Here is a 23,654-nt window from a genome sequence, read left to right on the forward strand (position 1 = left end):
TCAATTCTGTGTGGTAAGGGCCTACCAGATCCTGGTAGGGACAGTTTCTGGTGAAGGTGCCATCTGAAGGTTGGTTTCAGATTTGTATCATATATGGAAAAAATAACCGATGGAGAAAACAAGAGCCTTGCAAGTTATTTTATGAAAAAAGTGATATTTACAAACACACGGCTACCTGAACCCTTACAAAAGGAGTACACTTACTAAAAGGTCACAAGTGTGCCATCGAACAGCAAGAAGATTAAGGCATAAAGCTGCAGGAATACAGTAAGTCCAAACTAGTGCAAGTAAATAGAAATTTGGAAAAGAAATCTTCCATTCAAGCCACTTCAGGTGAACTGGAGTTTGTTGGGTTCTGGCATCTCAAGAGTCATCATGTCAATTTGCTTTGAGAACTCTGCCTCCAAGGCATTCTAGCAGAATAAAAAAAGAAAAGAAAACAATGACTCAGTGATCACACAGTAGTGTTTTTATCAGAAGAATATATGAAAACATCTGCAGCGATCAAACCTCAGGATATTATTAGCACTGATTAACCCAAGCATTGAACTGGAAGTTCTCACTGCTGCAAGTGTCAGTAGTGTCAGTAGTGTCAGTAGTCACTACAGAGGAAACTCCAAAGGAACAGCCAAACACACTCTGTGGCCTTTGTACTGGGCTCCAATGGGACATTAGACACCTTGGAGATGAACTGGTACACTCCAGAGCATACACACCTGACAAAAGCCTTACAGGCTGGTAAGGTGAGCTTGTATTTCTGGAACAAAAAAAGTGGCTCACCAACCTGACTGGTCCTATCTGAAAACATACAGAATACTCTCAAATAAATGTGTTTTCTGATCACAGTTTTAAGGCTTATCACTGAATACCTTGTGCTGTATCTATGAAGAAGCAGACACAAAAGAAATAAAAGCTCAGACGTGGCCCAGGTCACTCTGGAAAGCTACAGACTTCCCAAAACATCTTTAGATGAAGTTTTTCCCAACAATGCCTGCAGGTTACACAAGCATGTATGAAATGGTCATTGTTTTATAGGGAAAGGTCCATGTTGCAGTCCACAAAGCAGCAGTTCAATAATACATGGTTTGCCCCTCTAATTACTATCCTCTTTTGATAGTCCAGGCTGGCAGTGATAATACTGAAGAGAGAAGCCTGAAGGCTATCAAATGGGACTTCAAGGGACTGGGATGGTTAGTGGATGGAGTGGGAGTACAGGTGGTGTTTTTGTCCATCCCTACAGTGTCAGGGAGGGGTACAGAGAGGACACAGAAAGCCCACCTGATAAACACGTGGCTCAGAGGCTGGTGCCAACACAGAAATTTTGTTTTTTTTGACCATGTACTCGGCTGTACTCGACACCCAGCCTGATGGCCGCAGATGGGTCCCACCTGTCTCTAAGGGGAAAATGGATCCTAGCCCAGGAGCTGGCAGGGCTCATTGAGAGGGCTTTAAACTAGATAAGAAGGGGGATGGGGATGAAACAAGGCTTGTTGGAGGTGTGCTAGGGGGAACAATGGCAAGGCCGTGGGAGAAGGCAATGGCCCAACTGAACTGCATCTACACAAATGCAAGCAGCATGGGCAACAAGAGGAGCTGGAAGCCATCGTCCAGCAGGTGAGCTATGAGTTGGTTGCCATCACTGAAACGTGGTGGGACCACTCCCATGCCTGGAGTGCTGCAAAGTCTGGCTATAGGCTCTTCAGAAGGGACAGGCAGCACAGAAGGGGTGGTGGTGTGGCTCTCTATATTAGAGAGTGTTTTGATGTTGTGGAACTTGAGGCTGGGAATGATAAGGTTGAGTCCCTATGGGTTAGGATCAGCGGGAAGGCCAACAAGGCAAGCATCCTGTTGGGGATCTGTTATAGACCGCCGAACCAGGATGAGGAAACGGATGAGGAGTTCTACAGGCAGCTGGCAGAAGTTGTGCAATCGTCAGCGCTTGTTCTCGTGGGGGACTTCAACTTCCCTGACATATCCTGGAAGCACAACACAGCCCAGAGAAAGCAGTCTAGGAGGTTTCTGGAGAGCGTGGAAGATAGCTTCCTGATGCAGCTGGTTAGTGAGCCTACCAGGGGAGGTGCCTCGCTAGACCTTCTCTTCACAAACAGAGAAGTACTGGCGGGAGATGTGGTGATCGGGAGCTGTCTTGGGCAGAGTGAGCACGAAATGGTAGAGTTCTCTATTCTTGGCGAAGTCAGGAGGGGGATCAGTAAAACCGCAGTCTTGGACTTCCAGAGGGCTGACTTTGAGCTGCTCAGGACACTGGTTGGCAGAGTCCCTTGGGAGGTGGTTCTGAAGGGCAGAGAAGTCCAGGAAGGCTGGGAACTCCTAAAGAAGGAAATCTTAATGGCACAGGAGCGGTGTGTCCCTATGTGCTGAAAGACAATCTGGCATGGAAGAAGACCAGCCTGGCTGAACAGAGAGTTGTGGCTTGATCTTAGGAGAAAAAAGAGGGTTTATAATCTTTGAAAAAGAGGGTGGGCCACTCAGGAGGACTATAAGGATGTTGTGAGGCTGTGCAGGGACAAAATAAGAAAGGCTCCAGATTGAGCTCATCTGGAGCTCAGTCTGGCTACTGCCATCAAAGATAACAAAAAATGTTTTTATAAACACATGAACACGAAAAGGAGGACTAAGGAGAATCTCCATCCTTTACTGGATGCGGGGGGAAACTTAGTTACAAGAGATGAGGAAAAGGCGGAGGTGCTCAATGCCTTCTTTGCCTCAGTCTTTAGCAGCAATACCGGTTGTTCTCTGGATACCCAGTCCCCTGAACTGGTGGAAGGGGATGGGGAGCAGGATGTGGCCCTCACCATCCACGAAGAACTGGTTGGTGACCTGCTACGGCACTTGGATGTGCACAAATCGATGGGGCCGGATGGGATCCACCCAAGGGTACTGAGAGAACTGGCAGAGGAGCTGGCCAAGCCCCTATCCATCATTTATCGGCAGTCCTGGCTATCAGGGGAGGTCCCAGTCGACTGGCGGCTAGCAAACATGACGCCCATCTACAAGAAGGGCCGGAGGACTGACCCGGGAAACTACAGGCCTGTCAGTTTGACCTCAGTGCCATCTACAAGAAGGGCCGGAGGGTAGACCCGGGGAACTGTTAGTTTGACCTCAGTGCCAGGGAACCTCATGGAGCAGATTATCTTGAGTGTCATCATGCGGCACTTGCAGGGCAACCAGGTGATCAGGCCCAGTCAGCATGGGTTTATGGAAGGCAGATCCTGCTTGACGAACCTGATCTCCTTCTATGAGAAAGTGACGCGCTGGGTGGATGAGGGAAAGGCTGTGGATGTGGTCTACCTTGACTTCAGTAAGGCCTTTGACACCATTCCCCACAACATTCTCCTCAAGAAACTGGCTGCTCATAACTTGGACTGGTGTACGCTTCGTTGGGTTAGAAACTGGCTGGATAGCTGGGCCCAAAGAGTTGTAGTGAATGGAGTTAAATCCAGTTGGAGGCCAGTCACTAGTGGCATCCCCCAGGGCTCGGTGCTGGGGCCGGTCCTCTTTAATATCTTCATCGATGATCTGGACGAGGGCATTGAGTGCACCCTCAGTAAGTTTGCAGATGACACCAAGCTAGGTGCGTGTGTCGATCTGCTCGAGGGTAGGAAGGCTCTGCAGGAGGATCTGGATAGGCTGCACCGATGGGCTGAGGTCAACTGCATGAAATTCAACAAGGCCAAGTGCCAGGTCCTCCTCCTGGGGCGCAATAACCCCAAGCAGAGCTACAGGCTGGGAGATGAGTGGTTGGAAAGCTGCCAGGCGGAGAAGGACCTGGGAGTATTGGTTGATAGTTGGCTGAATATGAGCCAGCAGTGTGCTCAGGTGGCCAAGAAGGCCAACAGCATCCTGGCTTGTATCAGAAGCAGTGTGGCCAGCAGGTCTAGGGAAGTGATTGTCCCCTTGTACTCATCTCTGGTGAGGCCGCACCTCGAGTACTGTGTTCAGTTTTGGGCCCCTCGCTACAAGAAGGACATCAAGGTGCTTGAGCGAGTCTAGAGAAGGGCGACGAAGCTGGTGAGGGGCCTGGAGAACAAGTCCTACGAGGAGCAGCTGAGGGAGCTGGGCTTGTTCAGCCTGGAGAAGAGGAGGCTCAAGGGCGACCTTATTGCTCTCTATAGGTACATTAAAAGAGGCTGTAGCGAGGTGGGGGTTGGTCTATTCTCCCACATGCCTGGTGACAGAACATGGGATAAAGTTGCGCCAGGGGAGTTTTAGGCTGGATATTAGGAAAAACTTCTTTACCGAAAGGGTTGTTAGGCATTGGAATGGGCTGCCCAGGGAAGTGTTTGAGTCACCATCCCTGGAAGTCTTTAAAAGATGTTTAGATGTAGAGCTCAGTGATATGGTTTAGTGGAGGACTTGTTAGTGTTAGGTCAGAGGTTGGACTAGGTGATCTTGGAGGTCTCTTCCAGCCTAGATGATTCTGTGTTTCTGTGATCTTGATACTGGGCTCAACTAGCCTTTTTCTTCAGGTCACATACCTAGACATTTTGTTAGAGTAAAGTTTACCTGGCAAACGCTTATTTGGGGGGCTTTGATTAATCAATATATAGCTTCCTGCTTAAGTGAAGTCTTTTGTTTACACCATTCATTAACAGATCTATAGAGAGATCTTTAGCTTTTGAAACACGCAACAATTTCCTTTATATTTTTGAAGTCCATTGAAATTAATTTGACTGCAAATATAAAAGAACGGTGAAAAAATAATTACAGGAGTTAAATCAAGGTAGTACTCATGTTTCTTCTTCAAAAGCACAATTTCTTCCTGTATTTCAGCCAGTTTCTGTGGACATAACAAAGTAGACTATATTCCATAGTCTTACATGTAAAGAGATGTAAATCAGTGAAACACACAACTATCTACAGCATTTCAGAATTCACGGTTATTAGAGTTCTTGTGATCCTTCTCAAAATGCATGAAGAACTAAAGATCTACCTTTCACTCAGTCAGTCAAACCCAGTTCAAATTTTACAGAGGTACATTCTCTTCCTTTCTGAAAACATACAACATTGTTTCCTACAGGATAACCACCCGATCTCACCTCCCTGACAGGAAGGAGCCTGTCAACTCAGAAGACACAAGAAGACTTTCATGGTCAACATTGCTGTACTCCACACACAGACCTGAGCCCCAAGGAAGGAGATACAGTCTCATGTCTATGGCTTGTGTGTGAAAATTTTACACTGTTGTGGTTTAACCTGTCTGGCAGATAAACACCACACAGCCATTCACTCTCCCTCCCCCCTCCCTCTCTGGGATAGGGGAGAACAACAGGAAAGTGAAGCTTGTGAGTTAAGATAAAGACAGTTTATTAAGACAGTGTGGGTCTGTTTGGGATGGAGTCACTTTTCCCTGCAGCAGCCCACACAGTGCTGTGCTCTGCACTCATATCTGGAACAGCACTGGTATCACTCCAGTGTTGTGTCTATTGCTGCATAGTGCTGGCACAGCATCAGGACTCCTTCCAAGCCCCCAAGAGCCAGCAGACTGGGGGTGGGCAAGTGATGGGGAGGGGACATCGCCAGGGCAGCTGACCTAAACCAACCAAAGGGATGCTCCATAACACCTGATGTCACACTCAGCAATAAAAAGGGGGGCTCTAATGGGGGAGGGGGATGTCCTCCTGAACAACCGCTATGTGTTTTGAGGCCCTGCTTCCCAGGACATGACCGAATATCGCTCGTCGATGGGAAGTAGAGAATAACTTTTTTTCCCGCTCTCTCTGTGCTTCCAAGCAGTCGTATTGTTTCTTTTGTTTCTTTTTCCTCCCCATTCCCTTTCCCTTTAATTAAACCATTCTCATCTCAAACCTCGAGCTCTCTGTGTTTTATTTTCTCCCCCTTCCTCTTTGAGGAGAGGGGGAGTGAGAGAGCGGTTGTGGTGGAGCTCGGCTGCCCACCCGAGTAAAACCACCACATTAAGACAGGAAAATAATAATAACAATAATAATAACAACAACAATAATAATGATGATGATAGTACTACTACTAATAATGTGTACAAAACAAGTGATGCACACTGCAATTGCTCACCACCCGCTGACTGATGCCCAGCCTAACCCTGAGCAGCCAGCCCCCCCACCCCGGCTAGCCACCCCTAGATATTGTTTAGCATGACGTCAGATAGTATGGAATACCCCTTTGGCCAGTTTGGGTCACCTGTCCTGGGTCTGTCCCCTCCCAGCTCTTGCTGCACCCCTAGCCTGCCCGCTGGCAGGACAGAGTGAGAAGCTGAAAAGTCCTTGGCTTGGTATAAGCACTGCTCTGCAACAATTAAAACATCGGGGTGTTATCAGCACTCTTCTCATCCTAAGCCAAAACATAGCACCCTACCAGCTACTAGGAAGAAAATTAACTCTGTCCTAACTGAAACCAGGACATATATCCATCCCGTATTCAGGTTACACTCTTTCCAATACATTCTAATTAATCACCATTTTCATCTATGGTATATAGCAATCATGGCAGTGATGACATACAGTATTATATAATAATTAACATGATACAATTCAACTCACGGGCTATTCTCACCCAGTATTAAATCCCCTTGAGGTACATGCCAGACCTCCCCATTCTTTTGCATTACCCACCAAGTGCATCCAGGTCCCTGAGTGTGAGAAATGTTTTAACAATTCGTGTCAATAGAGAGCTTGAAGGAAAATGTATTCGTAGGTTTTTTCCATGAAGTCTCTGATATCTGGGGGTTTCAGAACAACTGCTAAGTATTATGACTTTTGCATGGGACACTATGCAAACCCCTGATATCTGGCCAGGAGATTAAGGAGAAGGGAAAAGCTGAAGGACAGCTAAAAGACAAAGCTTGCAGGGAACACTGTGCAAGCTTTTGACATGCAGCCAAGAAGTACAAAGAAGAAGGACAAGAAAAAAAGCCTGAGAGGAAGACTATGAGCCTTCAGCATGAGAGACTCCCCAGAGACCCCCAGAGGGACCACCAGAGACTGATACGCATGCTCCAGTAGGAGGGTTCAGATTCCAGAACTAATTATAATAACCCTGTTTTTTTTAGAAGTAGTAATGAATATGTATTAGCCTAGGAGCATAAAAAAATCAGCATCTTGATGTAACGGGTGTGCGTCTAGGTGGAGCGGAGACTCCCAACGCACCCAGCGCTGTTTGCTTACCTCTATTCCTTTAATAAATTGTAAACTTTGATTATAATCCTATTTTGGGACTGAGCCATTTATAACAATGCCAACACCAAAGGCTCAGTCAGGGGCCAACTTAATTCCATACCTTTTCCCTCTAAGATGCTGTGTACAACATTTCATCCTATTTTCCTTCTCTCCTGAAAAACAACATTAATTACAAGATAGTGTTGTAGTTGACTGATCCATAAAGTGGCCATTCAGCTTATATAGTGGCCACCATCGATTGCAATACTTATTGAAAGTCTCTTGCTTTCTGTGTCCCCATTTCTAACAATATCCTTCCAATGTGCCAATATGCACCTGTGGGAATATAAATGTTGTTTTTGCAGTTACATTGTTTAGAAGGAAGGAATGTGGTACTGAGATATGCTTACAGCGATAAGAAAGCTTTGCAGGCGACCTTGCAAAATGCAGACAACCAGACTCCTTAGGACAATTAGGTGAAAATCACGGTGTCAAGTCAAGTCAGATAAGTGAAGAAACATTACCACTTCAAGCAGTAAAAATGTCAAAAGAAAATTGAAATTTAGCAGGCCGGCGACTGAAGGCCATGCATTGTTAGTGAAGCATCAGATAGATTGTGAACCTGGATTACCCACTCAGTGGGGAAACAGGGGAGGGTCCTGTCATCAAAAAGCATATAAACTGTGTTTTGGAACTAGTAGATGTGCTCTCTCCTGCTTGTGGGGCGCCCGCCCTTGCAATCGCGAATAAATTGCTACTTCACTGAGATCCTTGCCTGAGCCTAAGTTATTGGGTACAGAGTGTTTCTCACAATTTGGGGGCTCGTCCGGAAGCCAGTCACCCACTGGGGAGCTCCACCGCCGCAGCAGCAGGAAGGCATGCCCCGCTGATTTCAGCGGTCCTGTGCATCGACGGTGGCGGTTCTGCGGAAAGCTGACAGAGGGCCCGAGACTGGTTAAAGAGGCAGGATCCGTGAAGTAGTGGGGAAAGGAAGAAGGTAGGCACTCCAGGTTTTTAAGAATCGATCCGGTAACTCTGTGCACAGACCAAGGTAAGAAATATTAAGTATTGCCTTGGGGGTCGGGTGAGACTCTGTGTGAAGAGTCTTGGGAAATTTGGTGTATGGTAAGCCCTCGCACAGGGAAGTGCTGGCACTACACCAAGGAAATTTGGTGTACGGTAATCCTTGCACGGGGAAGTGCTTGGCAGTACACCCCCATTTTCCAGAATTGGAATGTTAGTGTGTGGTACACTGTAGAAGGGAAATTTCTGTAGCAACATACTGACGAGGGCTAGGAAAAATGGGAAATATGAGTTCCAGGGGACAGGGAGATATCCCTGGGGGAGTGCCTACCAATAGTTCTTCCTGAAGAATGATAAGAAATTGGAAACATAATCCCAAAATTAGAGGAGATTGTAAAAAGGTTAAATATTGTGTATCAGTCTGGACAAAAGAACCAATTAAGGAAACAGCAGTATTTTGGCCAAAATATGGGTCTGATGAAAATTCAGGCTTTAAATTTATGTGTAAACAAGAAGATTCCTTTTTCAGAGAAGGATCCAAATTATGTTCCCTATAATCCTAATATTGAACCAGTGGCAGCAGCAGTCACTCCAGGAAGGGAGACAGGGACTGTAATTAACACTGTCCCTAAAGAAGGACAGTTGCTTGACAACTTAAAGCGAGACATATTGTTCAAAAGGAATGGAAAATAGAGACTTGTATATAATCAAGAAAAGGGAATGGAAAATGGAGACTGTTAAGTTATGGAACTTAGAGGATTGTTTGTTACCTTTTCTGATTTTACATATGTATATGCGTACTCGAGTTTAAGAAGTCATGGAACTTAAAGGATTGTTACCTTTCCTGATTGTACGTGTTATAAATGAGGTCTGAATTCAATCTGAATTTTGTAATATTTATAAAGTAAATATTTCTAAAAGGTATAAAAGGCAAATAAACAGCGCTGGGTGTGCGGGGAGTCTATGCTCCACTAACACGCACACACAAACATCAAACATTCTAAATATACAGAACATTGCTTTACATACTAAACGCAAGTATGCCTATACACATGTACAATCAGGAAAGGTAACAAACAATCCATTTTCCATTCCTTTTGAAGAATATGTCTCGCTTTAAGTTGTCAAGCACGCACAAGAAAGGCTGAGTAGCCGGAGGCGTGCTCCGAGCCCTCTCTCCACCCCAGGTGTGGCCTCACCACCCATCGGGGCGGAGCGCGGCGCCGCCATTTTGTGGAGATAGAGTGGGATTGGTAGCTTCATCCTGTCTGCTTCAGGCGCTACCACCATGCTCTCAACTCGTCTGGCTGCTACCGTCGTCCACTCCTTGCTGCGGTATGCTAGCCTGGTGAGTTTGCTTTCTCCTCCGCCCAGTGGGCGCCTGAGGAGGGCTGAGGGAAAGGCGGCTGCCGCCATCTTGGGGGCCGCGGTGATATTGAGCGGCCGCGGCCTCCTCAGCTCGGCTGGGGGTCAGCATGCGGCCCCTGGGGGTCTGGTATGGGGTGGGGGTGAGGGGGGATCGCCTCAGCACCCAGGGGACCGGGCCCTGCTGGGGATATGTTGTTTTGGGGAATGGGGACGGGGGGTAGGGGGCGCCGTGCCCTTCGCTGAAGGTGAAAATTGGCCTGGGGGGGGGGGGGGGAAGTGGCTGCGTGCTGTTGGGGCTGTGGGGTTTGCGGTGTGTAGCCCTGCTGGGGGGCACCACGAAGGGTGCACGGAGTTGTCAGGGTCCCTCTCCAGCCTGTGTCCCTTGTGGAGGTGAATGCAGAGGCCTTCATGGGATTTCAGAGAAACTGTGTTAATACTGCTGTGGAACTGCACTGTGAGCTTCAGGGTATATAACAGCTGTTTAATACATCCATTATCATAACTTTTTTTTTTTTTTTTTTTTTTTTTTTTTGTGTAATCATATATATTTTAGCCGTGCTTCATAAATGTTGCCCTTAGACTTTACTAGGAAAGGTCAGTCCTCAGAAGACATAACCTTATTTTTTCCCCTTGTGCAGATGCACGAGGTCTTCACTGACCTCTTGATGCTGTGGGGAATGGTGGCAGATGAGAGGGGGAGCTGCTGCAATGCTGTGGTGGTGACTGTAACACAAGGGCTATGCAAAAAAATGCAGCAAGTGATTTACTGCAGTCTCTTAGTATTTGTGGTTGTTTATTCATGTTGGATTCAGTTTTGTAACTGTGAATACAGAGCTTTGATGTTCAATTCAAAATGGAGATGTTAAAATTTCTCAGTATGAGGCTATATATTTAATGTAGTTTCTCTTTAAAATATTTTGTGTGATCAAAGAGGCTGTGCTTATTGAAACAATTACTTATTTTAGGTTTCCAGAAACACCCTGGGTGCAGCAGTTGTTGCTACAAGAAACATTCATGCTTCTAAAACATGTTTCCAGAAAACCGGTGAGTCAGAAAAAAGGCCTTTATTATAGGAGTACTGCTTAAGACCTTGATCAGTCAGGCAAGGTAATTTGAACTTGAAGTGTGAGGTGCATGTGTCAGCTGACAAAACATTTGAGGATGCTTATGTATTGCTAGTGTTGGGAAGTGAAATGTTAGTTACGCGGTTGTGTCTGTCAGACTTAACTTTAATAATTGTTCAAAGCATGTCCAAACCAATGGAGTGGTCACGTCAGCTGGCTTACTCAGCTTATTTGCCTCCCAAATATCCAATTCAGTCTTTCAGTCCTACAGAATTATCTGAAAAATTACTCAAATCCAATTTCCTGTCTGCTTGTTGGCAACATTAGGGAAAGGATGGCTTTCTCTTGCCTGCTTGAGTTTGACCTTGTGTCCTTAATTATGATAACTCATGTGCTGCTATCATCTTAAGAAGGCAGCAGCACTGCATAGCTGTGCTTTGGTAGCAGTTGGTGTATGATTTTTGATGTGGTTTAAGCTAAGTAAAGGTATTACTAGGAAATAAGTTTCACTATGTTGCTTACTGTTTCCTACCTGAGGAAATAAAAAGTTGTTGGAGGCATACTGCCAATTTGGAGGAAGATAGAAAATACATGGTTATAGCTTATATTGAGCAGTTTGTTCTGTGAACATATTAAGTGCCTTTAGAATACGCTGGGTTACAAATGAGTTGATGTTTTCATGGGTCTAGTCTAGGTAAATGCACTGCCTGCAGAGAGGGAATGTCTGTGCTTTCTGAGTGAAGTCTAATGGCCCTCCAGACGGAGGGATTGCTAACAGTGTAGGACATAATGAAGGAAATCAATGACAAAACTAAACAGCCGTCAGTGTTTTGATTGATGTTGGTTCAGTGATGAGCTGAAACTGCTTTTAGTAGCTGCAAGCACAGAAACTGTTACTTACCTTCTGCAGCATATGTAAGGAAAAACATTCCCTGCTAGAACTTATGGTATACCTGGAAGAGGGTATCTTGGCTTGTGAATTAAAGATAGGCACAGTATAAATTCAGTAAGCCTTAATTTGCTAAGTCTGGTTTGAAATATCTTTTAGGCACTGTTGAAGTATCCTCTATTCTTGAGGAACGTATTTTGGGAGCTGATACCTCTGCTGAACTTGAGGAGACTGGCCGCGTGCTCTCAATTGGTGATGGTATTGCCCGTGTGTATGGCCTAAGAAATGTCCAAGCAGAAGAAATGGTTGAGTTTTCTTCTGGGCTGAAGGTGAGCTTTCACTAAAGCAGTTCATTTATCATTGAAATGAACAGATGACTTTTTAAAGGAGAATCTGAGACTGTGTATGGACTTACCATATGGAGACTTTACAGACTTCATTGTAATGTTTATGTGTAGTAACTAGTTGACTACTAGTCAAATACTACAGAAAGCAAATATTCTTTGAATTTGTAATACTTTGCTTTTGGTATCATTATCTTGTTCTTGGCCAACACTTGAGCTTTATTTACTTTCCTCTAGGAAGTGTAAAGAGCTAATTTGGCACAGGATTTTATTTTCTTTGGTTTTAGGGAGGCTTCTGTGATTCTGCTAGTCCTAAGGGTAGACTAGAGTTAAAAAGCTGACTGTTCCTTGAGACAACTGCAGCATCTCTTCCAGCATTGTTAATGCTCTGGCTTGCCTGAGGCAGATAAGCCAGTTCCATTGTTAATTCCTTGGTAAGAGAAATGTATTTGAAGCCTACTTATCCTTTCTGGTTTTATTTGGGAGAGGAATGATTGCTGCAAGTATAATTATGTAGTAAACTGAAGGCTTAGGCAGGTTCTGTCACCAGTATGGGAGAAGATAAGTGCGTTGGACTCGATCCTTGTGGGTCCCTTCGAGCTCAGGATATTCTAGGATTTTGATGTAAGCAGAACATTGATAATTGTTGATGGTGTCCCATATTTCATGCTGGAGACTAATTGCATCAATATTAAAGCATCAAAAATTTACCATAGATATTGGTATCACTTTTCTCATGTTAGCATGATCTTTGTCATAGGGAATGTCCTTGAACTTGGAGCCCGACAATGTTGGTGTTGTCGTGTTTGGTAATGACAGATTGATCAAGGAAGGGGATGTCGTGAAGAGGACTGGTGCCATTGTGGATGTTCCTGTTGGGGAAGAGCTGCTGGGCCGTGTAGTAGATGCGCTAGGCAATCCCATTGATGGGAAGGTCAGTGTAATGCTAAGCATTAAGCTTTCTCCTGTGTGATGCAGACTGCAACAGGGTTTTTTTCTCTTTTAAGGGTCCTATTACATCTAAGACACGTAGAAGAGTTGGCTTAAAGGCCCCTGGCATCATTCCCAGAATCTCTGTGCGGGAACCTATGCAGACTGGTATTAAGGCTGTGGACAGTTTGGTGCCAATTGGCCGTGGACAGCGTGAGCTGATCATTGGTGACAGGCAGACTGGGTAAGTTAAATGCCCAAAGAAAAATGTTTCTATAAATAGACTTGAATGCAGCGTGCTCTACTGCATGAACCTGAATGCAGCTGGGTGGAGGTTGGGAGGACAATGGGTAGCTTAACTTAACCAAACTGTGTGTTGTACAGGAAAACATCAATTGCAATTGACACGATAATCAACCAGAAACGATTTAATGATGGAACAGATGAGAAAAAGAAGCTGTACTGTATCTACGTTGCCATTGGTCAGAAGAGATCTACTGTTGCGCAGCTGGTGAAGAGGCTCACAGATGCAGGTACAGATCTCAGTCATCAGCCTGGCAAATGAGGGCATCCTGTTCTTATAATGTTATGAAATCTCCTAATTGAAAGTACAGACAAAATTATTTTCTTAATAGATGAAAAAACTACTTGTTTTTCTGGACAAGTTTTTACAGCCATTTTCAGGGATGGGACACTTTTACTTCATTGGATTAGAAAAGTAGTATGATGCCCTGAAACTGTTGAATTGCTTCTAAAAACATTATCCTTCATGTTTTTTTCATCAGAGTTGGGGGAGTTTCCTCTTGACAGTCAGGCAGGCCTGATTATAAACTGTGGCCCACAAGTATTTTTATGGACTTAGCGTTTGCTTCATTTGTGCACAAGTCAGTGTGAATGACAATTTAAAGTTTGGTGAAGAGACTTTACTGCCCAAACATAATCCATTATGTGATAGAAACTTCAGAAACAGTTTTTTGTCTGACAAAAAAGCTGCATATATAACAGAGCTTAGAAGAAATTAAGCACCTTACCTCTTACCTGCTGGTCAAGCAGAATCATACCCAGTAGGGGAAAAAAGGTATTTTAGTGGCAATTTGTTTTTGACTGTGAAGCAGTGTAGTGTCTTCTTGTAAAAGCTAAGAAATCAGACTTCCAGATCCCTCTCCTCTAGAGCCCAAGGGTGTCTTAGTCAAAGCTTAAGCCTTACTTTAAATGAAAAATAATCTGTGAGTGTTAGACAATAGCTGCTATAAACTTGTTCTTGAAATTTCCTGAGTTAGTCAAGCTAAATGATAGGTTAATATCTGTTGTTCTTTCCTGTAACTAGTGATACTGCCTGTGTTTACTTCAGCAACTAGCACTTGGTATACGTGTTGCATTTGCTGATTACTGGCATGATAAGGTAATGTACTTAAGGTGACAAGTCTCTCAAATTCTTTCCAGATGCCATGAAGTACACTATTGTGGTGTCTGCCACAGCATCTGATGCTGCACCCCTTCAGTATCTGGCTCCCTATTCAGGCTGCTCCATGGGGGAATACTTCAGAGACAGCGGAAAGCATGCATTGATCATCTATGATGACTTATCCAAGCAGGTCAGGAAACATTGCTTTATAGGCCTCGTAGTTGAGCATTGATGCTTATAGCTGTAAGATCACCTTAGGCTTAAAAAAATCCAAATTTTAAATGATCTACTGAAATCTGAGAGCTTTCTTTATGCTTCTGCATAGGCTGTTGCCTACCGTCAAATGTCTCTGCTGCTGCGCCGTCCACCTGGTCGTGAAGCCTACCCAGGTGATGTGTTCTACCTGCACTCCCGCCTGCTGGAGAGAGCAGCCAAAATGAATGATTCCTTTGGAGGTGGCTCTCTGACTGCCCTGCCTGTCATTGAAACTCAGGCTGGTGATGTGTCTGCTTACATTCCAACTAATGTCATCTCTATCACTGATGGACAGGTAGGGCTTACTCTTTGTCTGCCGGTAAGTTACACAGATGTACTGGCATGTCTGAAGGAGGCTTCTGAGCTTCTAACCAGGATAATAAAACAAATCTCTCCTGTAGATCTTCTTGGAAACCGAGCTGTTCTACAAAGGTATCCGTCCAGCTATCAACGTTGGTCTGTCTGTGTCCCGTGTGGGTTCTGCTGCTCAGACCAGGGCTATGAAGCAAGTAAGCATGGAATGATAGCTTCTGTCATCACATGAGTAGTGTTCAAGCTATCCAACCCATTTCACTCTTTACAGAGTCATGAATACAAAGGGAATTAAGTTCTGAATTCCTTGGTATTATGAAATAACTTCAGAAAATTCTCAAAGAACAAACTTGTGTGATCTGTGGTATTTCTATCACATGCTGGCAGGAAGCAGGGCATGGGGACTGGAGGGAAGAGTATCTGTGTAGAGATGTTTGACTAGTCAAAACCAGTCAAAAATAGTCAGTTTAATTATGCTGATGTAGTTGGACACAGAGAATGCTCTCTTAATGCTACACTTTTTAATCCAGATACAAGTTAGATGTATCAATTGTGATACTTTCAGGGAGGAATAACAAGTTATGGCCAGACAGTGTGGGATTTCTTAGAAATATGATTAATCACCTATTTAGCTGACTTGTGACAACTGTCAGCTGAAGATGACCCACAGACAACTAGATTCATTTAAAAACTAGGGAAACTCAGTGTGACCTCACCTGTTATTGTAGGTGGCAGGTACCATGAAGCTGGAATTGGCTCAGTACCGTGAAGTAGCTGCCTTCGCTCAGTTTGGGTCTGATTTGGATGCTGCCACACAGCAGTTGCTGAATCGTGGTGTGCGTCTGACAGAGCTCCTTAAACAAGGACAGTACGGTGAGTGTCTTGGGTATAATGTGCCTGCATTCCCTCTTAGTCTGTTGCGTTGGTCTTTGTGGCAGCATGAAGATATCCTTTGGGTATTGTAAATGCAGGCTTGACTTGCATAAATACAGCTGATCTTCAGAGAGACTGATACTGATGTATCCTGACACAAGAGTTGCTAATAGTATGAATGTTTTCTTTCATGCAGTTCCCATGGCTATTGAGGAACAGGTTGCAGTTATCTATGCTGGTGTAAGAGGTCACTTGGACAAGCTGGAGCCCAGCAAAATCACTAAATTTGAGAGTGCTTTCCTAGCTCATGTACTGAGCCAGCACCAGACCCTCCTCTCCACGATCAGGTATAATAATTCATCTTAGCTCATCCCAGGGGTGAGAGCTGGAGCACAGATAAAGGTCACTGAACTGTGAAGCTAGTGTATCCTTGAACATTAGGCCTTCTGCTGCCTCTGACTGGAGGTTAAATCAGCCTGCTTGCTGTCCTTGTGCTGTTATCCAGAGCTCAGCATCTTGTCTGCAGTTTTTACTCAAGAAATCCAGCTGATGCTTAAAATGAACCTATTTGCATGCTTGTCCTGTAATCAGAAATTGAAATCAGTTCAAGCAGTGAGCTGGCATGATTTTGATAGCTGAGTTATTAGACTACTGTAGACGAAGTGCTGCTTGCTGCCTTGTTACTGAGCTGACTGTTGGGATTTGAGTATTTTCATGGTCTTGTCCTGTGACCTGGTTCTAGCTTGCTTTGTCCTGAGTCAGATCTGTGCATTCCACCTCTGTGGCGTAGCTGTACCCAATTCAGCAAGGCTCTGTTCTGAGAGTATTTGTTGATAAACCTTAGTTCTTAACAGGACTAACTCTTCTTGAGGAGAAGGGATGTTGTGTTACTAAAGTGTATGTATGTTGTTTGTTTTGTTTTTTTTTTTACTTGGGAATTAACTGTACATTCATTTCTGTGTCAGAAGCTTAATTGAACTCTCCTTCAACAGGACCGAAGGGAAGATCTCTGACCAGACAGAAGTGAGGTTGAAGGAAATAGTCACAAATTTCCTGGCTACTTTTGAGGCATAAACTCTTAACCATTCAAACAGATGAGGTGTTTTTTGTGCTCACGTGCTCCAGCTCCATTGAAGACTTCAAAGTATGCGAGACTTGAATGTACAGATCTCACTGAGAATAAAAGTTTCCATGTAAAAAGACTTGGATATTCTGTTCTCAATTACTGTCCTTTTGGCTAGCTACTTTAACTACACATGTGCACAACTTCCCTGGACAAATGCTTGCTAAAGGAACTCTGAAAAAACAGGGTACGTTTGACTGTTGAGTAGATCAAACCGCCTGTATAAAACCTGGGAGGGGTAGTGGTGGGATTTTGTGGCTGACTGCAGTTCCTATCATGACAACTGAAGGTTGCTCTTGTTGCTTTCATTGTTTTTGCTAGTCAGCTGATGTCACAGGAAGGCATACACCTGTGGAAGTTGTCAAGCTGTCTTGGCATGGGTGGTAGTTAATACCTCACAGTATTCTTATCCTCTCACAGTCTAATACTGTGACAGACTATTTCTTAGAACTGCTAAGTCATGCTCCTGGTGCCTGGCTTTCAGAAGATGTATTCTTTCAGAACTGATTGTCCCTGTGTCTCAGGACACTTGCACATTTAGCTGTTACATTAACTGTGAGGGATTTAAATACTACCTTCCTCTGTGGTTTGCTGTAGTTCTGTCAATAAGCTTCAGTCACAACTGGTTTGTAGGAAGATTGAATATCAAAGCATCTGTTCCATTCCTGACTCTCTCCTTCGTACACTAAATGGAGATGATGTGAGGTACAAGGTCCCAGTGTTAGAGCATGTAACTGAAATGGAAAAGTTTGGCTTCATCCTTGGCTTCAAGCATGATTTAGCTCTGCTGACATTTGTTAATGGATCAGTTGGGAAGCGGGAAGCAAGTGGACTGTTCTTTATTGACACAAATTGTTAAAACATTCCTAACAATCCCTTATCTTTTAATATCCCCAATTTGTGTCTCTTCTGTTGTTAATAACTGGATTTCATCAGTCCGTTCTTGGAGGGTCCAATCCTTAAGCATCATAATTGACATATCCCCTTCCTTTTTTAATGAAGTCATTACCAATGTACTATTTATAACCCAGTCTATTAATAACGTAAGGCAAGGTATCATACAAGGTATAAACAATAACATCATTACACCACGTAACAATAGCAATAACACTCTTAACCCATGGTCCACTAGGCAGCCATGAAAATAAATCCTATTCCATATCCTTCCAGGTTTGTGCTGGGACGTGGGCCAATTTTCTAATTTCCTTTACAAGTTCATTTACAGCTTTTCTTTCTGTTGTGGTTTAACCCAGTGGGCAGCTAAACAACACACAGCCCCTCGCTCACCTTCCCCCCCTCCTTCTCTGCGATGGGAGAGGGAAATGGGAAAGTGAAGCCTGTGAGTTGAGATAAAAACAAGAAAATAATAATAATGACAACAGTGATGATAATAGTACTACTAGTAATAATGTGTACGAAACAAGTGATGCACAATGCAATTGCTCACCACCTGCTGACTGATGCCAAGCCTAACGCGGAGTAGTCCGGACCTCCTTCCAGCCTTGCACCCCCAGCCTGCCCGCTGGCAGGACAATGAGAAGCTGAAACATCCTTGGCTTGGTGTAAGCACTGCTCTGTAACAATTAAAACATCAGCATATTATTAGCATTCTTCTCATCCTAAACCAGAACATAACATTCTACCAGCTACGAGGAAGAAACACCCTTTTCATCAATCTTTAAACAGCAATTACTAAAGCTAAATTTTCCACAGACTTCTCCTTGTGCTAGTAAATAATCCAAAGCTAAGCGATTTTGATACAAAGCAGTTCTCATCTTGGTATTTTGCTTTGCAATTAATCCAAGTGCATCTCCGGTTTTATTTATAACTATTTATAATACAGCTAGCAACCTAATTATTCTATTAAGCATATATACTGGGGTCCTATAGCCCCAGGATCTGTCTTCTGCCCATGTAGCTGGATCATAATAGGCAAATGCCTTCAATCAAGGGGTTGGGCCCGCTTTCAGGGTCGATTCAGGCTTGTGTTACTGTTTGGCCTGTCAGGGTGATCCAGCTCCTGGAAAATGAATCACAATTTTATATAGGTTTAAAAAAGGGTTCTTATGTTATTTTCTCAGGACAACATGACCTTAGTGTGGGAGAAGTCCGGTCGAGGCCATCTCACTCGGCAGTCAATACCCATAGGGGTTGCCTCCCTCGGTAGACCATACACACTGCAGTGGAGGGTCCTGCCCCGGTCTTGCCTTCTCCCTTTCCTCCCTTCAGGCTTGTCCCCTTTATTTGGCATCCTTAATTCATGCAGAGCCTCTTTGCCAGAACATTAGTTCTTCCTTAGCTTGAGTTTCAGTTTCCCAGGAGCAGACTCAACCCTCCAAGTTTCAGTAGTTACTGGTCCTTTTATTCTGGATGCGTGGGTCCCTTTCTGCGGTTCTCACAGCTGTTTCAGTAGTCAGTAAAACAAGGTACAGTCCCTCACATCGAGGGTTCAGTGATTCTTCCCTCCCGTGGCTGCTTGTTGAAACACTTTCTTTTTTATCTTCTGACAAGTAAAGCAACGGTTATGTAATTTGCTTTGCCTTATGGCCCTTTACAGGTTCCTGTAGCAGGATTCATCTGATAGCCACGGCTACATTCACATTTGTAGCCACCTTTTAGGTTGATACAGATTTGACTACAGGTACCAGGGTTTTGGCATTCATCAATATCTCCACAGTTTCCCAGCTGGACAGTCACATTCATTTATGTTGCATTCCTTCAGGGGCTCATCACCCCAGTCTTTGCAGTCTCTCTGCTGGTTACACACTTTATTGATATCTATGCATTCTCCACTTCTGCACTTGAATTTGCCAGGTCCAGAGCACTGAATAACATTGTTACAGTTTGCTTCATCAGTGCCATCCAGACAGTCTCTTGCACCACTGCACTGCCTACTCCCATGGACACAGTTCCCATCTTCACACCTGAACTGGTCTGGCATGCAGGTCTGAGAAGGGCAGTTAATTTCATCACTTCCATCCTTGCAATCAGGATCTCTGTCACATCACCACTTTTTATAGATACATTCACCTGAGCCGCACTGCACCTCACTCACAGAACACTTCACCGGATGTGCAGGCTGGCGGCCACACTGCTCCAAAGATTCATCCGAGTGGTCGGAGCAGTCACCTTGACCGTTGCAGACAATGCTTTTGGAAATACATTGTCCACTACTGCATGTGAACTCTGCTGCACTACAAGTCACATTGCCACAATTCTCTTCATCTTCTGCACTGTCACAGTCTTTTTCACCATTACATTTCCATGACACTGTTCTCATATGACACAGCTCAGCACTCTCATCAGACCCATCTTCACAGTCTGGATCCCCATCACACTGCCATCTGTTTGGCACACACTGACCACTGTTGCACACAAAGTCAGATTCAGCACACGTCTTCTTCACACAAGCACTCATCATTGCCATCTGAGCAGTCTTCACATTTTGCTCTAGCACCGTCGGCAGCAGTGCACAGTCAGGCGAGGGCGAGCAGCAGGCAGAGTGCCCCGCAGCGCGGCAGCGCCCGCCGCCACCCCGCACCATCACCTGTGTCACTTATACTACTCCTATTACCCGTGCTGTCAGTGGCATCCTCCTGGTACCATTTCTGTCTTTGTCACCCCTTACTCTCCCCCTTTTCTTTTTGCCACTGACCATTCACCACAAATGGATGAGACACATGATTACTAGTTAGGAAAGAGAGTGTAACGTCTGCTATACGGCTGCAGGCAGTGCCAGCTGCAACCTTAGAAGCTGTTTGTGAAAGAGCCTGCCGGTGGTCATTTGGCAGTGTAATCTGCGTCTCTGCACTCCTGCCCTGCAATAGAGCTAAGTCGTCATTAGTAATAGTTATAACACCGATCTGGGGACGAATAGTCTTTTTTGCATTGCAAGATAAACCTTTTATAAAAAGAATGCTAGAGTGAAGCAGCACAGCCGCTGCTGCCTCCATGGTTACGTCAGACAGGCTGCAGGGTCCTGATGTCCGCCCCTCTGCTCTGTGCCGACTCGCCACACGGTGAGGGTCGGCTGCCGTTGTCCACTGACGCCTCTGGTCTCCCGTAGCAACTCGATCTCGGACGTCCTGCGTCTCCCCGCGAGTCCTTTGTCTGGGTCGGTGCATGGAGTTTCTCAATGTCTCTCAGGTGTTCCGGCTTCTGTCAGGTCTACTCTGTGTCTCTCAGAGCCATCTGTGGCTCTGCAGTGTCTCTCTCAGGGCTCTCTCCGTCCAGCGGTAGTCCCCTCCGTAGTGCCTTGGGTCTCCCGGTGCCGCTCCAGGCTCTCGGCCTGTTCAGGTCTCAGCGAGTCTGGGTCTCAGTGAGTCCAGGTCTCAGCCTGTTCAGGCCTCAGCCTGTTCGGGCCTCATATGTTGCAGGAAGCATCACCACTCAAAACTTGGATAAAACAGCACTTCTTTTCAGTCTGTCACGCACTTCATTTGTCTCAGCCCACTCCCGTTGTGGAGAGTACGGAACCACGGATCGGAACTCTGCACTCGCTTTGCAGCGACGCTGCGTCTCACTCACACAGCACAATCGCACACAGAGGCCTCTAGCACATCTCATTCATACCACAGGAATATAATTTAGAATGATAACCAACCAAATAAGTATTGTTCCTCGTGAAGTGATTTGTAACACTTTGTTTTAAACCCTTACACTTACACAAATACTTTCAACACAAAATACCTGGACATTTAAAAACACATACAATTATTAACACTCCAGTTAGTATCCTTCCAGCAGCCGAAAACATACCGTTTGTCTGCAGCTTCAGGAGATCTTTGCCTGCTCCTGCGGTGAGCAGCTGAGAGTGGAGTCCCCTCCGAGCAAAACACTCAGGGTGCACCTAGGGGTGTCCGCGCCGCAGCCGATCCCGCAGCCGAGCAGAGTGTCTCCTGCCTGGCTCACCAAAATGACTCACAGAAAGCTGACTCCACAATCAGTAAGATTGTAAAGTAGGTATGTTTACTCAGTTCCGTGCAGCACGGGGCGGGTAGTCCCACCAAAGTCGTGTACACCTAACGTGGCAACTTGCTTTAGTAAAGAGTTACATATACATGAACATTCCTATACATATGCATAACCTGTCCCTTTGTGAACAGTCCTCCTTATCTCAGACCCCTTGATTAAAGTCCGAACCATGAGGTTGTTTTTGATCTGGTTCTCGGGGTCCGAGAGGCTCCTGTTATCTGGTGGTATAAGTGCAGCACAGGCACAAATGTAGCACATATTCATTCTTAATCAATTGCTCTCTAATTTCTAATTCCAATGTTTCAGCTTGCTCTTTTCCGGATCCACAGGTATTCTACTATTAATGTTCAAAGCCTGACAGACTCCGTCCTCCGTGGATCAAAATACATGGGGTCTTAAGGGTTCTTTTGGTCATTCTATCATATAATACTGGATCATTTTTAATTTACTGTTTAATTTTCTGGGGCCCCTATTGTTCCAATTTCTAATCATTATTCATAATGGACTTTCTGGTGGTATATCTGGTAATTTGCTCCCTTCCTGGTCCTTGGTCTTCGATTTTATCTGACCCATCTGGTAATTTTACTTGTGGCAATTCCCACAGCCCTTGGTTGCCCCCAGTGAGAGTGTCTTGCAGGGGGTTTAGGACCTATCACCCACCCACGTATCCCTGAATTCTATAGGAACCACTTCTATAGAATCACTCCCTTCACCGGCCAAGCCCCCCCACAGGAGATTAGAACCGGTGAGAAAACAAAAAGACCTCCACGCTGACTTTAGAAGTCTCAGTTACACTCTCACACACAAACACTGGCAACCGCACCTTTACCCAACCGAACGGTATCCGGAAACACTAACGACTCCGTCGTCTTCGTCCGGATCCCAACCAAACGGTATCCGCAAACACTTACGACTCTTGTCTTCGTCAGTTACATCAAGTAGCTGAGTTTTATGCTCCTAGACTAATACATATTCATTACTACTTCTAAAAAAAATAGGTTATTATAATTAGCTTCCGGGGTCCAGTCCCTCCTACTGGAGCATGCGCATCAGTCTCCGGTGGTCCCTCTGGGGGTCTCTAGGGGTCTTTCATGCTGAAGGCTCGTAGTCTTCCTCTCCAAGTTTTTTTTCTTGTCCTTCCCCTTTGTACTCCTTGGCACCGTGTCAAGTTTACACAGCATCCCCTGCAGGTCTTTTCTCCTAGCCGTCCTTCAGCTTCTTTTTTCTTCTTCTTAATCTCTTGGCCACCTGGCCAGATATCAGAGGCCTGCATAGTATCCCATAACAGTCACTAGTTGTTATCAGTTGTTCTGAAACCCCCAGTCATCAAAGACTTCATACAAACACAAACAGCTTTCTTATTAAAACATTCCTCACCAGCCATTCACAGGGACAGTCACACCTATAGCAGTGTTAAGTTAATCTCAAAGAAGACAAAAAAAAGGCTGTAACTGTTAGAAATAGAAGTTCGGAATAACAAAAGCAAACGGGTTCATAAATTTGAGGAGTATTTTCTGAAGACTTGATAAATTGACTAGAATGAGGGGGAGACTGGGACACACTGCATCTGTGGTTCAAGAATTAAATTGCCAGTGCAGGACCCAGAGGCAGACAGGACTGTTCTTTATGGACAGGAATTGTTATAACATTCCTAACACTCACCACCCGCTGACCGATGCCCAGCCAAACCCCAAGCAGTCCAGCCCTCCTCCCCCGGCTGGCCACCCCTATATTTTGTTTAGCACGACGTCAGATGGTATGGAATACCCCTTTGGCTAGTTTGGGTCACCTGTCCTTGATCTGTCCCCTCCCAGCTCTTGCTGCACCCCCAGCCTGCCCGTTGGCTGGACAGAGCGAGAAGCTGAAAAGTCCTTGGCTTGGTGTAAGCACTGCTCTGCAACAATTAAAACATCAGCGTGTTATCAGCACTCTTCTCATCCTAATCC

At 45.0% G+C, this 23,654-nt stretch overlaps 1 protein-coding gene and 1 long non-coding RNA gene across 4 annotated transcripts; one reads left to right on the top strand and one right to left on the bottom strand.

Annotated features, from left to right (window-relative positions):
- The first annotated feature begins 9,361 nt into the window (after positions 1–9,361).
- On the top strand, positions 9,362–16,813 carry LOC113841028 (ATP synthase subunit alpha, mitochondrial). Its single transcript, XM_027447752.2, has 12 exons — positions 9,362–9,519; positions 10,505–10,583; positions 11,652–11,821; positions 12,597–12,770; positions 12,844–13,010; positions 13,151–13,299; positions 14,210–14,361; positions 14,497–14,721; positions 14,828–14,935; positions 15,467–15,611; positions 15,808–15,958; positions 16,604–16,813. The coding sequence occupies exons 1-12, from the start codon at positions 9,460–9,462 to the stop codon at positions 16,683–16,685; spliced, it is 1,662 nt and encodes a 553-aa protein (XP_027303553.1). The 5' UTR covers positions 9,362–9,459; the 3' UTR covers positions 16,686–16,813.
- On the bottom strand, positions 13,233–23,364 carry LOC119714308 (uncharacterized). Of its 3 annotated transcripts, none has more exons than XR_005261412.2 (3): positions 21,493–23,364; positions 18,182–18,308; positions 13,233–13,364 (listed from the first exon to the last, which is right to left on the bottom strand). It is a non-coding gene; the product is annotated as an uncharacterized lncRNA (long non-coding RNA). The 3 variants fall into 3 exon arrangements; XR_005261414.2 differs by having other exon boundaries at positions 13,235–13,364; positions 18,185–18,308; XR_011805600.1 differs by lacking the exon at positions 13,233–13,364 and adding an exon at positions 17,380–18,071.
- Between the last annotated feature and the right edge of the window lie 290 nt (positions 23,365–23,654).

Source organism: Anas platyrhynchos, chromosome W (assembly GCF_047663525.1).
Source record: "Anas platyrhynchos isolate ZD024472 breed Pekin duck chromosome W, IASCAAS_PekinDuck_T2T, whole genome shotgun sequence".
NCBI lineage: Eukaryota > Metazoa > Chordata > Aves > Anseriformes > Anatidae > Anas > Anas platyrhynchos.